The sequence below is a fragment of the Fukomys damarensis genome, unplaced genomic scaffold, assembly GCF_012274545.1.
Source record: "Fukomys damarensis isolate Sample0158 unplaced genomic scaffold, DMR_v1.0_HiC HiC_scaffold_10, whole genome shotgun sequence".
In the NCBI taxonomy this organism is placed as follows: Eukaryota; Metazoa; Chordata; class Mammalia; order Rodentia; family Bathyergidae; genus Fukomys; species Fukomys damarensis.
Genome location: NW_022900922.1, coordinates 39,316,976 through 39,329,422, shown reverse-complemented (window position 1 = coordinate 39,329,422; position 12,447 = coordinate 39,316,976). Strand labels below are relative to the sequence as shown.

The window sequence follows — 12,447 nt, the reverse complement described above, 5'->3', positions numbered from 1 at the left end:
ATGAGGCAGGAGGATCGCTGTGAGTTTGAGACCAGCCTGGGCTACATAGTGAGTTCCAGGTCAATTTCAACTATACAGTGAGACCCTGTCTCAAACCCCCCCCCAAAAAAGAAATAAGTTCACAACCAAAAGAATTCTTTGAGAGAGTAGTGAATTAAAAAATCAACTGAAGCAGCTATTCAATATTTCTCATGTAAATATTAGTGCTCTAGGCTGGGGATTTAGCTCAGTGGTTCCAGCACCTGCCTCACAAGCGCACGGACCTGAGTTCAATCCCTGGTACCAAAAATAAAACAAACAAATATTAGGGCTCTGAGGGCTTCATATAAAGTAGCACTTCCAGTCGCCAAGTCCAAAACACCATACACAATTGCTGAGACACTCGTGAAAGACTGCATCAAAGAAGTTGGCTTGGAAGTGTTGGGTGAATCTACAACAAAGAAAGTAGCGTAAGTACCTCTTTCCAATGACACCATAGCTCACCTGATTCAAGAGCTGGCTAATAGCATGGAAGAGCAACTCATAGAGCAGATAAAGTTGGCAAAATACTTCTCATTGCAATTTGATGAGTGCAGAGATGTTGCTAACAATTCTTTTAGTCTATGTAAGGTTTGAACATGATGATGACATAAAGGAAGAATTTTTTTTCAGCCTCTTTGCGTACAAACAACTAGCTCAGAACTGTATGAAGCTGTGAAGAATTACATTGTTCACAGATGTGGCTTGGAATTTAAATTTTTTGTAGGAGTGTGTTCTGATGGTACAGCTTCAATGACAGGAAAACATTCCAAAGTGGTCACCCAGATTAAGGAACTTGCTCTGGAATGTAAAATAACACAGTGCTTCATCTATTATGATGGTCTTGCTATGAAAAAAATATCCGCTGAACTATATAGTGTGCTTATTGACATGGTAAAAATTGTGAATTATATAAAATCTAATGCAGTAAATTCAAGATTGTTCTCTTTATTATGTAGTAATATGGAAACTGATCATAAGCACCTGATACTGCATGCTGAGGTACGGTGGTTGTCTTGGGGGAAGAGTTCTGTCAAGAGTGTTTGAAATACGAAATGATCTCTTACTCTTTGCCAGGCAAGAAACCTGTTTGGGCTCAACTTTTTAAAGATGTGAATTGGATATCCAGGCTTGCTTATTTGTTTGATATCTTTAGTACTTTTAATGATCTTAATACTTCTGTGCAAGGAAAAAAATGCAACATGTTTTTCAGTGGCAGATAAGATTGAAAGACAAAAATGAAAGTTAGAAAGTTGGAAATACAGAGTTTCTAAAAATTATTATGACATGTTCCACAAATTAACAACAATCATTAGTGAAGTTCATGATCTTGATAATGCACATCTGCAGAAAGTTATCAGTGAACATCTACAAATTTGTTAGTGTCTTGAATTTTATTTTCCATCAAAAGAAGATCCACGTATAGGAAATTCATGGATCCAAAACTCATTTCTCCCATCAAAGGATAATTTGAAATTAACTGTAGCCTTACATGATAAGTTGTTGGAACTAGCTTCTGATGAGGAAAATAAAATATAAAAATACAGTATCCCTTGCTTCATTTTGGATAAAAGTTAAAAATGAGTACCCTGAACTTGCTGAGATTGCTTTAAAATCTCTGCTTTTATTCCCTTCAATATGCCTGTGTGAGGCAGGATTCTCTACTTTTAAGTGTTATTAAAACAAAACACAGAAACAGATTAAATATACACTATCCTCTTAGAGTGGCATTGTTATCGATCCAACCTAGATTAGACTAAGGAGCAAGAAGCAAGCTCACTTATCACATTAAAAATTTTATGTAATGACATGGAAAGTGGTCATGCAACATATGCATTTAGGCATTTGGTGTGAGAAATTTCACTTTAGGCTTTCTGTTTAATTGCTATTGTGGAATTATGAAGTTATGAGTAAAATAGTTCTCTACATAAATTGCCTATTTGTAAACATTTAGTGAAGCATTTGTACAATTTTTAAATTATATTTTCCTGTTATATTTATTGAAATATACCTTTTTTTGTTTGCCCTAATATTAAAAACTTCATTTTGTCTTTTGTATTTCTTTACTATTGTATACTTTAGCAGGTTGAGACTATAGGACAGCTTTCATGATGAAAGGGCACATGAGTGAGTTCAGGGAGTAAAGATTAGAATTCAGATACAGTTCAGGGTGTCAGCAGGATGCTACATTTGTTCAACTGATCAGGGTGGTTAAATTGGAAGTTGGAGTTTGTTTTGTAGATACCTTGTTACACTGTGTAAACAGGTGAGGTATAATTGTATTGAAGCTCTGGGCTCATACTGAAAAATTCTGTTTTTTAAGGATGGGAGACTGCCATGGCAATAAGCTTAGTCAGAAGGGTTTTAGACTCGGCTGTATTACTGCTGAAGTACTTAGGACACAGTTATTATGAGCGTGTCAAGGAGATTTGACATCCTCTATTGTTTGAAGATAATGTCACACATCTACTCTGTCAATATAGTGGCTTAGAATGACTGAAAACAGATGGCATGTGGCAGGGTCTTTAGGGTAAATGATAACCAAGATCCTTGAAGAAAATAATAGTCTTCCTAAGGAGGGCAATTTACAGTAAGTTCTTATTTTCATATAAATGTAACATTCAAACTTGAAGAAAGGAAAGATACAAAAGATGTCACTAAAGATTTATCCTTTTGCTTTGAAAGTGGAGGAAACATTCGGTCTTGAAACCTTGGTTGGATTGCATTCTTTGTGTTTTAATAAAAGCTTAAAACTAGAAAAAAATTTAACTGATAATGGTGACTAGATTTAGAAAGTGGTTTAATTCCTGCAGCCCACAATTTATTATGTGTACCATTTCCTATGTGACCATTTACCATATGTTAAGTATTGTTTCCAATTTTTAAGTTTTTCGTGAGGTTCTACATTTAGTAAAGCTAGATTTTAAAATGTTCTGCAGAGTGAATGTGGGTCAATTAAAAGGAAACGAAATACACTCTACAGGATGAGAGAGGACCACTGTGAAGGAGAGCCCAGTAAAATGGCAATTTTAGTAGTAAATCTCTTTCTAGTAAGGGAGTAGGACACTGGGACAATAAAAGACTCATGGTTGAACATTTGACCTTCAAAATGACATGTCAGAGCAGATGTAAAGAAGCTGATTAGGGCTCTCTTTGACCTCAGTTTTGGCTATTGATCTAGAGGAGAATTTTTCAGAGAATGAAGTTATCTATAAGGAATTGAAATTGCTTACCTATGTCATCCAGCTTCACATGTGGTTCTTCCCAATTGATGGAGATGTCCCTGGCCAGGGGCATTGCAGATTGTCCTGCGCTCCTTCTATTCTCCTCATGAGAGCAGGAGATAAGGGTTTTGACTCACCTAGCCCCTGTGAGAGTGCCACAAGTCAGCCCATCAGCTGCCTGACAGGAGGGCCCAAGTGGTGACTAGGTGCAGTCACATGCGCAGTTCTTTGTGCCTGAGTCTCTGGATGTGAGATGTTCTCTGCAGGATTCCATGGAGATGTGTGTTCCCCCTTAGCCTTTCATCATAGCATCACCTGCAGCCTTCCACTGTCTCTCTCCAAAGCACCCTGTCCTCTAGAAGAAGCTGTGGAATCAGTGTCACCCACACACTTGCAGCTCCAAGCTCCTATACTGCCTGGTGCATAGCAGGCCACGGCACTGCCCCCCCCCCAGCTGTTTAGTGGGACTCTAACATCTGTGCTGCTATGAACTAGGGGCTGGCCAGGCTCCACTCAGCTGTCCTCACCAGCTCAGCTTCAAACTCTCATCTTCACTCCTTCCCCAGAATACTTTCTGTCCCAACAACTTCAGCTAGGTTCCCTGGAAAGCAGACTCTAGGATGAAGTTTGCTAGGGCATTGTCTTAGGATCATCACCACCTGAGATGGGGCTGCAGTTTGTGTGCATTTGGAATTTGATGGTCATCCGGACTACAAAATGAAATACACAGGAAGGGAAGCAGGACTTGTCAGAGGGAGAATTGGGCTGCAGTCAGCACAAAAAGCTCTGGCCTGAATCCCTTCATGGACCAGAAACTGGGCAGAGCTTCTGGAAAGGGTAGACTAGGCCTGAGGCAGCGCCTGAAGACACAGGACCTTGAGGACATGTGGGGAGGCTCAGCAGCCCAGGCAGTACACTCAGTGCCAAAGTGAGCTGAGGAGGGAGAGATGAATTAATCTGCAAGACAGAACTTAAAAACTACCACCAAGATCTTCAATGCTGCAGAAAACATTTTATTGGAGACTGAAGGGAGGCTGTGAAGCTGAGGAGTGGGCTGAGAGGGGAATCTTGTCCTTCAAAAGATAAAATCCAGAAGCCATGACCCGAGTCCACTGGAGACCAGGTGATGAGGAAAGCTTTTGGAGAAAACAGTCAAGTCCTGGGCGGGCTAGCCTGGAGCTGCCCTCCCTCTGCAGAAGACAGTACTCCTGTCCCCTTCCCTAGGGAGGCCCCAAGAGAGTGATGGGTGTTGTCCTGGATGACTGCTCTAAAAAACTCAGGAAATAAGACATATTATTCCAGGGGGCCAGAATGTTAGGAAGTGGAAGATCGATCAAGGGACTACAACCAGAGGAGGAGGAGGAGGAGGAGGAGGCAGAATGTGGAAGAATGTTCTTCCTCGGGAGAAGGGCAGCTGGACTGTTGTGAGGAAGGATGACTTCCCTTGGATAGATAGGAAAGACCCAACCCTAACCCTAACCCTAACCCTAGGAGGGGCCTGGGGATTCAGGGTTTCCATCATTGTATTCTTCACCCACATTCTCTTACAAGGAGAAGCGGCAGTAGCCTTCCAAATACAACTCTGATAGGCAGAGTGGAGTGGAGTGACTTCAACGAATGGAGATGTTTAGGTGGACAGTGTGTTGAGAAAACAGATTTTCCCAGAGTGGGTCTTCAGGTGAGAAGAAGATGGCTTGTACCCCACCTCAGCCTCCCTGTTTGCTTTGGAACCTCTTGAGGTACTCGAGGATGTCAGACTTCACCATGTTGACTGGAGTCTGGTGGAACCAGCGCATGACAGGGATTCCGTCTGGCCCCACCAGGAACTTCTCAAAGTTCCAGCGGATGTCGTGGACTCTGATAGGATCCCAGGAGATATGTTTGAATGAGCCCAAAAGTTCAGAGGGGTGAGGACAGGAGCGCTGAAGCAGAGACAGGAAAAAGAAGCATCACTTCTGCCCCAGAGGACCCAGGACATTTCTCCCAGTCCCTCTTGTAGCTAGACAGAGTTAACTTTGGTGACTCCTAGTAAACCCCATAAATTCTCCTGAACAGTGCCATGCCAACTCCCAGGGATCCTGTCTGTAGATATCATAGCTGGATCTTGTAGCAGACGTCCCTGCCCAGTACTAGAGGGCTATGAGTGGCACGTGCTTCTTGCCTTCCCTAATTCTGCTGTACTGTTTTATATCAGGAGTCAGATTGAAGCCCAGCGTGACTCAAACAGGCATGTCAGCTAGAGGAGTTGAGCCAATATTGCTCCTTTGCTAAGGGCAGTCACTGTCCTGGTCTATGAAGTGGCAGGGCCCTGCTAAGTTACATGCAGCTGAGGTCAGCATGACCCTAATTGTAATCCTTTCCCCTGAATTTTGGCTTCTCACTGACCTTGTAGGTTACTTTCTAATTGCATGTGGTCCCAGTACTAGTTTCTTCGATCCTAGCAAGATAAGCAGTGCTTACTCACTGACAGCCTTGCCTGGAGCCATCATGCCAGGTATTTGGCAATAATTTACTAGATGACTGCAAAGCACACCCTGCTCCCTAGTCCTTCCCACAATTATGTTCAATAAATACTGGATGTGCTTGGGGGCCTTTGTCTTTGCTGCCATTAGCAGCACTGACCAGGACACAAGACTCAGCTTCTCCACTCTTAAATCTCATTTCTGTCTGTTCTTGAATTTCCCTTGCGCTATGGTGGCTCACAGGCCAGGACCCACAGTAGAGGTCCTGATAATGTCCCCTTCCCCACTCCCTACAGTCTCTTCCTGCTGCTGTCCCTTCCACAAGGCTGGCACACAATCATGCCTCTGTGGTCAGAGAGGTTGCCCTGCAACCCCTCCATTTCCTTTCTGTAAAGTGAACAGCTTACACAGAAGATGGCGACCCTGGCCTGAGGGTTTGATGAGTCAGAAGCATTTCAATATCATTTGGGGACAATAAGAAAAATACTAAGCACCATCATTCCATCATGACTTTAAAAAGAACATTTTAAGAATAAATGACAATCCACTTGTAATCTGTGGACAACTGAGATGAGTTTGTTTATGAAATCCTTTCTAGCAGACTATTTTCTTCAGATTCCTATGGATGTAAATCCCTAACATGGCCTAGTCTCCGACCACAGTCCTGCATTTAGGAACAGTTCCTTCTGGTGACCTTTAGGGTCCTTTCAGCCTGGTTTTCTCTAGTCTGCAACTCAGTGATCGTAAAGGTGCCTACTATGTTGTGTCATCCCCGCCAGTCCCGATGACTGCGCTGTCACCGATGACAGGGGCTCTGCCTCACTCCTCCGTCATTGCTCAGCCTGCCTCGGGGTTGGAGGCTCTTAGATGTCCCTGGTGAGTGCCTGGATGCCAGTTCACGAAGAGCACTTCCAAACAGCTGCCCCCACAGCTGTCTCCACCACTCAGAGCAGAGCCCCAGGGACATAGACCTGAAACCCAAGTCCCTGTGCTGACCTGCAGATTCCCCCAAGGGTCTGCCTCCCCACCAGTTCTGTGCTAGGAACATCTGAGAAAAGGAGGCAGCTTAGGCCACTGATCACTCACCTTCAGGAAGGTGAAGATTTTCTGTTCCTTTTCACCATTCACGTCCCCTTTCTCAAAAAGCTGGAAATTAGGTACAAATCCTCCCCCTGGACGGATGTGCCTGCATCGAAGGCCACATCAGAAGCCCCAAGTGGCAGAAAGAGTGTGACCAGTGAGTGGGAGGGAAGAGAGAGCAAGAGGGTCAGGTCATCATGGACTTTGGCCCTGCTGTCCCTGCCTGTCTGTGCCCCTTGCATTTCCAGCTTCTGTCCAGGCACTGCTGTCCCATCCCCCCATGGCTTTCCCAGAGGTCAGCCAGGCCTTGGCCATCCACAGTGCAGCTTCTCTGGACACTGCAGGCTCTTGAGGAGGCAGGCCCAGGTTGAACTCAGCTCCACCCCACTGGGAGGTCCTGGGAACAGGGAAGGCACATGGGAGCCACTCACTTAAGCCCAGGCAGGATCTCGCTATTGTCTCCTGGCTCCTGCTTTCCAAACTGGTTGCAGGGAAAACCCAGTACCACCAGGCCAAAGGGCTTCAGCTCTTCCTGGAGCGCATTCAGCTCTGCAGTGGAAAAAGGGACAGGTGAGCCATGACTTCCCAGATGTGCTCTGTGTGGAAAAAGACCCTGGGGTGTTCATTGCTGCAGGACAGAGTCCCTAAAGGGACAGGGTGCCTGCAAGTTGCAGTGCGACTGCAGGTGTCTAGACCCCTCTCAGAGCCCTGTGCCACAAGCACTGCTGCCACTCTGAGTCACTGAGGACTCCTGGATCGAGCACTGGGACACCCAGGTTACAGTGGCTCCAGACCCCTTCCTCTGGGAGGAGCCCAGTCACCATCGGGCAAAGCCAGGGGACCCTCAGCACCGGACATTCAACCCTGGTGGTTTCTGATTGACTGGACCTCACTTCTCTAAAGGAGGAGACAGAGCTCAGACACTGAACCTCTCATGGGCACCACACATTGCACGCAGGGAGAAGCCAGGGCCCCAAACCGGTCATCCTCTCCCTTCAGTGCCGCGTCTACTTGGCAGTCTGGGCCATGAAGCAGAACAGCAGCTTCAGCCGCTGCCTCCCCGGGACACTGAGAGCCACCTGCTTGGTGACCTTTCAGGCTCGAAGCCTTGGTCCTTTGGCAGAACCAGTCCAGCCACACAGCAGTTCAGCCAGCCGGCAACTCCATTTAGTCTTGTGTGCACAGTAGAGGCCATTTTCCAGCGTCTACGTGATCCTCAGAGCCTGAGTCCCCTCCTGTCCTCAGCCCTGCAGTTCATCCCCACTACAGAGCAGAGGCAGAATGGGAGCTGGGCCTTGGTCCCTCATCTGCTGTGTGCACAGGGAACGGTACCTCTCTACAGATGAGAAAATGAATCATGGGCCACTGAGTATGAGTCAGTCTTAAAGAATGAGGACAGACTGAACTTGAAATATTCATTTAAAAACACAAGACAGAAAATCGTATTTATGGTATGTTATGAACTGGGGAAAACAGGAAGAAAAATCTGTATTTTATAAACATGGTATCGGATGTATAAAAGTTGGGAGGTGAAAAGACTTTTCACTCCAAGTCTTTTTGTTCATCTGAATTGTGAGCTTGTGAATATATTTCTTCTGCCAGACGTAATGTAATTAAAAACACAAAAGAAGTTCTTATTTTCAAATATGTGAAGCACACAAGTATCCAGTTCAGTGCATCGTGTGTTGAAGCCAGGCCGGCCTGCTTCATGCTGTGGTCTACATTCTGCTGACCTGACATCATGAATGAAGTCACTAAACTCTTGAGTGTTAGATTACAATATAATTACAGGCATGGTTTGGGGCATAACCAGCTGGAAAAATCAGTCCCACAGACGTGAGGTCCAGCCTTACCAGGATACTGGGCAGTCAGGCCGCAATAGGTGGCCACATTGACGAAGAGGACGTGCTTGCCTGCGTACTGTGAGAACTGGACACGCTTCCTCCTGGGGAGGGTGATGGCCTCGTGACTGAAGATGGTGCCTTTCACGTCTTTGTAACAGTCCATCTGGAAGGCATTTCAGGATGATAACATCAGGAGCAGCAGTTCCCAGCAACTGTGGAACCTCGCAAATGACTCAGAATACTACAGGTGTGAACTCAGACTCAGAAGACAAACAAAAGTTGTCTAAGGGACCGAAAGCAAAAATGAAACCCACTCCACCAGGCAGCAACCAAGTGCCACACAAACGTCCACCAGGTGTCTTGGAGCCTCTCTGCCATTAGCTCTGTGTCTCCCTGACATAGCTGAGCAGATATCACACAATGGAAATAAGTTCTACCCCAAATTAAAACTGTAGTTCTGTTAGATTCCTCTCCCAGCAGGGCCCATTTCAGTCCTCCTGTCTCCAGGGTGGGTCCAAGAGAGGAACAAGCATCAGGACTCCTTTTCTCTCCATGCTGACGGGTACATTCCTGGGATGCCCCTTCTTGGGACATTTTATGGAGAAAGGAACTCAGTCATAAACAGAACAGATCTGAGGCCATTCCAAGATACCTGGCATTGAGTCCAGTTGTTTTAACCCCCTGACTATTCTTTCCAAATATTTTACGCTACTCTGATAACTGTTATTTTATCCCTAAGTCTTGCACATTAAGGGTTTTTCTTCTTGCTAGGTGTCTGTAAACCAGCAAGAAGCCCTTCCTCAGTCTGAGTTGAGTGAGTCATTGCAGCCTACCCAAGTCACAGTCCCCACACCTCTGATGCCACAGTGATCCTGCTCTGTGATCCAGAGCTGCATGGTACTGATGCCTGCAGGGAGCTATTTCTTGGTGGGGGAGGAGAGGAGGACAATGGTGGGGAGACCCTTCCATCACTGCCCATATCCAGCTCAAGTGACAACTATTCATGGGAGAGAGGAAGATCTGAGTAGAAGAGGAGAGGCCTAGGGGACAAATGAGTCAGGATAGGAAAATAAGGCAGCTAGAAAGGAGACAAGGAAAATTGTAATTTTAAAATTGTACTTTTAGTAAAAGCTACAGGTTGAAGACACAAATCCAGTCAAAACTTTCTTAAAAAGATCCTTGAAGTCACAGTGAGCCTGGACCACTCCCTTTTCACCTGCAAAGCGAGCCTTTCCCTGCAGTAGCTGCAGCTGTCACTTGTCATGGCCGTCAACCTCCCCTGCTGGACAAGCTATCGTCCTTCATCTGTACAGGGAACCCACTCTCCAGTCATTAACTCTGCAGGTTTCCACCAAGCCCCTCAGATGTGCCCACTTGGAACACATGCCTGCCTTCCCCAGCCCACACTCGATTTTCTTTTAATGCTTTTTAATTCTGCCTAATAAGCCTCTTACTGATGTTTCCTGAGAACATTCTTCTGTGATGGAAATCAGCAAACCTGCCCCATCCCCTGGGGAGGGTGAGGCAGTTCCTCGTCTCCCCTGTGGGACCCATGCACCCTGACAGGTGACACAGAGAGAAAGCAAGATGATATTGGAATCCTACAGGAAGGAGCAAGAAGCAGGAGCCAGAGCAGGAGAAGGAAGATTGCTCCTGCCCACCCCAGCACCTTCCCACAGGAGCTCACCCACCTTCATCTTCTGCGGCGTGGGGTCTGGCTGCACCAAGCCAGCCAGAAGGAGAAGGAGAGGGACCAGACAGGAGGCTGGCAGCCACTGAGTCATGACTATAGCAGGCCACCAGGCTACAGCCTGAGGGCTTGATATCTATGCAGAGGCGACACTGACTGGCCAACAGCAGGGCCGCTGAGGAAGAGAACAAGCACAGCCTCGCCCACGCCACCTCCACAGGTTCTCAGCCACACAGGTGTGGCGAAGACCCAGAGAGTCCTGACGCAGCCACTCCTTGGTCTTGGGCTCTTTGTTCCCTTGATGAAGGAATTCAGTCAAGACACAGGCATGCAGAAGTCTGGGTAGAAACTGCTGTAAAAGAGAGAGGGAGGGAGAGAGAGAAAAAAAAGAGAGAGAGGGAGTGAGGAAGGGAGAGAAAAAAGAGAGGGAGTGAGAGGAGAGAGAGAGAGAGAGAGAGAGAGAGAGAGAGAGAGAGAGAGAGATTGAGAGAGAGAGAGAGAAAAACTGAGTTGTGCCTTGAGCAAGAAGGCAGGCACACTGAGCTTGAGTTTGGACATCCTTTTATGCACATAAGAGCTGCTCCTAGGCTCAGGGAACTGGGATAATTACAACGCTTATGGGTATTTTTACTTTCAAGTAACCTTGGAGTTGTAAAGTAACTTCCTGTTCTTTTTAGGTGGTCAGTGATTTCTCTGAGACATTGTGTAGGAAACCTACAAAGATAAGTTCTCAATTTAAACCAGGTTCCAGCCAAAGGCAGGAGGGTCTTCAAAGAACTCCTTCCCTGGTATCACTAGTCAGTAGCTATGCCTCCAGGAATGCTGTGTGCCTTTTCTGGAGTTAGTGGCTGGTGGTTGGATACCAGGAGGACAGCACGGAACCCTGAAAATCACTGTGCTCTGTGACATCACTTTGGGTCTGAGAGCTAAGAAATGATCACGAGTGTTTTATACACTGAAGTCTTTGTTCTCTACTGGCAGCATATGCTGTTTTGGACCCCTTCCCCGCTTTGTCCCTCAGGCTTATAGATGTCTAACTGCCTGCCTGACAGGGTCAAGCCCTCCCAGGTTCTTGAAGACCATTGCTGCTCTCCTAAGTGGCGGGACACCTGGCTGCAGATGCAGGCTCTTGGATGTCCTGACACCAGGTTTGGGCTGCAGTGAACTCAGCAGGATAGCATAAGGCCGTGGCAGAAAGAGAAAAAGTGCTGTTATTCTGCTATATTATTCTGAGCTTCCACAATATCAGAGGATGGACCCCTAGAATCTGTCTGAGAGTTGGGAGGATGCAGGAGAGGTCAATGTCCACAGTACAGGAAGAACGGCACATTGGTGTATTCATTGTACAGGTGCTTTCACGGCTTAAGTCAGAAAGAAACCTGACTCAGTGAGAGCTGGGATCAGTCTCCAAGACGAGACTGTCCCACCTGGGCTGTTTCTCTGTCTTCATCACAACGTGGCCACCCTGACCCTGGCAAGGAGAAAGTTTCCATAGAACCAGACTTGCAACATTTTCCTGGGCAAGGTGGCCACAGCCTGGCCAAACCCACAGGTGCACAGTTCCTGCATTTGTTCTGTCTGCCCACAGACTGGAGTGTATCTGTGAAATTTGCCCAAACTGTTAATAAACTCCCTTTTCCATACTTAAGGGCTTTCCTCAAACTCATACTCCTAATGGTAGGCAGGAGGATGAATCCAGATGGGCATGGGCCAGATACATGCCTCTGGCCAGATCCCAGTGGCAAGACCCACAGGAGATGGACACCAGTCAGGAAACCAGATGGCATCTATTGTAGGATGCAATGTTCTCTCCCACCGATGACCAAAGAAGTACAAATAAGAAGAGACACCATCTGCACTTATCAGATTGGCACCAGTTGAAAGGAGTGGGGTCCCAGCCTGGGTGCAGGTAGGTGGCTGGAGCACATGAAGGGGTGATACCATTGCCAGCTTCCTGTGGGTGATCTCCCAGTCTGCACACAGTGCCTGAGAAAAGGAAATACCTTTTTTTTTGAACTTTTAATTCTGAAATAGTAATAAATCTATAGGAAGTTGCAAGCACTCCTCTTAATTTCCCAGAAGCCTAAAGTCCCAAGAAGAACCATGGAGGTGAGACATAAGAGTAAAAT

General features: G+C 46.3%; 2 protein-coding genes across 3 annotated transcripts; one reads left to right on the top strand and one right to left on the bottom strand.

Moving 5' to 3' along the window:
* Window positions 1-294: 294 nt before the first annotated feature.
* Window positions 295-2,713, top strand: Zbed9 (zinc finger BED-type containing 9; the record flags this gene model as incomplete). Its single annotated transcript, XM_019209335.2, is given in 9 exon segments — window positions 295-587; window positions 589-650; window positions 653-1,044; window positions 1,046-1,089; window positions 1,091-1,208; window positions 1,210-1,541; window positions 1,543-1,684; window positions 1,686-1,773; window positions 1,776-2,713. Coding segments are annotated over 9 exon segments (1,506 nt in total), but the record flags the coding sequence as incomplete, so codon positions are not given.
* Window positions 2,714-4,250: 1,537 nt separating this feature from the next.
* Window positions 4,251-10,601, bottom strand: Gpx5 (glutathione peroxidase 5). Of its 2 annotated transcripts, XM_033761953.1 has the most exons (6): window positions 10,320-10,601; window positions 8,638-8,791; window positions 7,216-7,333; window positions 6,791-6,890; window positions 4,948-5,164; window positions 4,251-4,378 (listed from the first exon to the last, which is right to left on the bottom strand). In XM_033761953.1, the coding sequence occupies exons 1-5, from the start codon at window positions 10,410-10,412 to the stop codon at window positions 4,949-4,951; spliced, it is 681 nt and encodes a 226-aa protein (XP_033617844.1). In that variant the 5' UTR covers window positions 10,413-10,601; the 3' UTR covers window positions 4,251-4,378; window position 4,948. The 2 variants fall into 2 exon arrangements, with proteins under 2 accessions (XP_033617844.1, XP_010634599.1); XM_010636297.2 differs by lacking the exons at window positions 4,251-4,378; window positions 10,320-10,601 and adding an exon at window positions 9,281-9,415 and having other exon boundaries at window positions 4,850-5,164.
* Window positions 10,602-12,447: the final 1,846 nt, after the last annotated feature.

Excerpts from the sequence above, each read along its gene's own strand:
- Gpx5 (XM_033761953.1), bottom strand. The coding sequence starts at position 10,412 with ATGACTCAGTGGCTGCCAGCCTCCTGTCTGGTCCCTCTCCTTCTCCTT. Across the intron at positions 6,891-7,215 it reads GAGATCCTGCCTGGGCTTAA|GCACATCCGTCCAGGGGGAG; the intron begins GTGAGTGGCTCC and ends CCTTCGATGCAG. Across the intron at positions 5,165-6,790 it reads AAATCTTCACCTTCCTGAAG|CGCTCCTGTCCTCACCCCTC; the intron begins GTGAGTGATCAG and ends TCTCTGCTTCAG.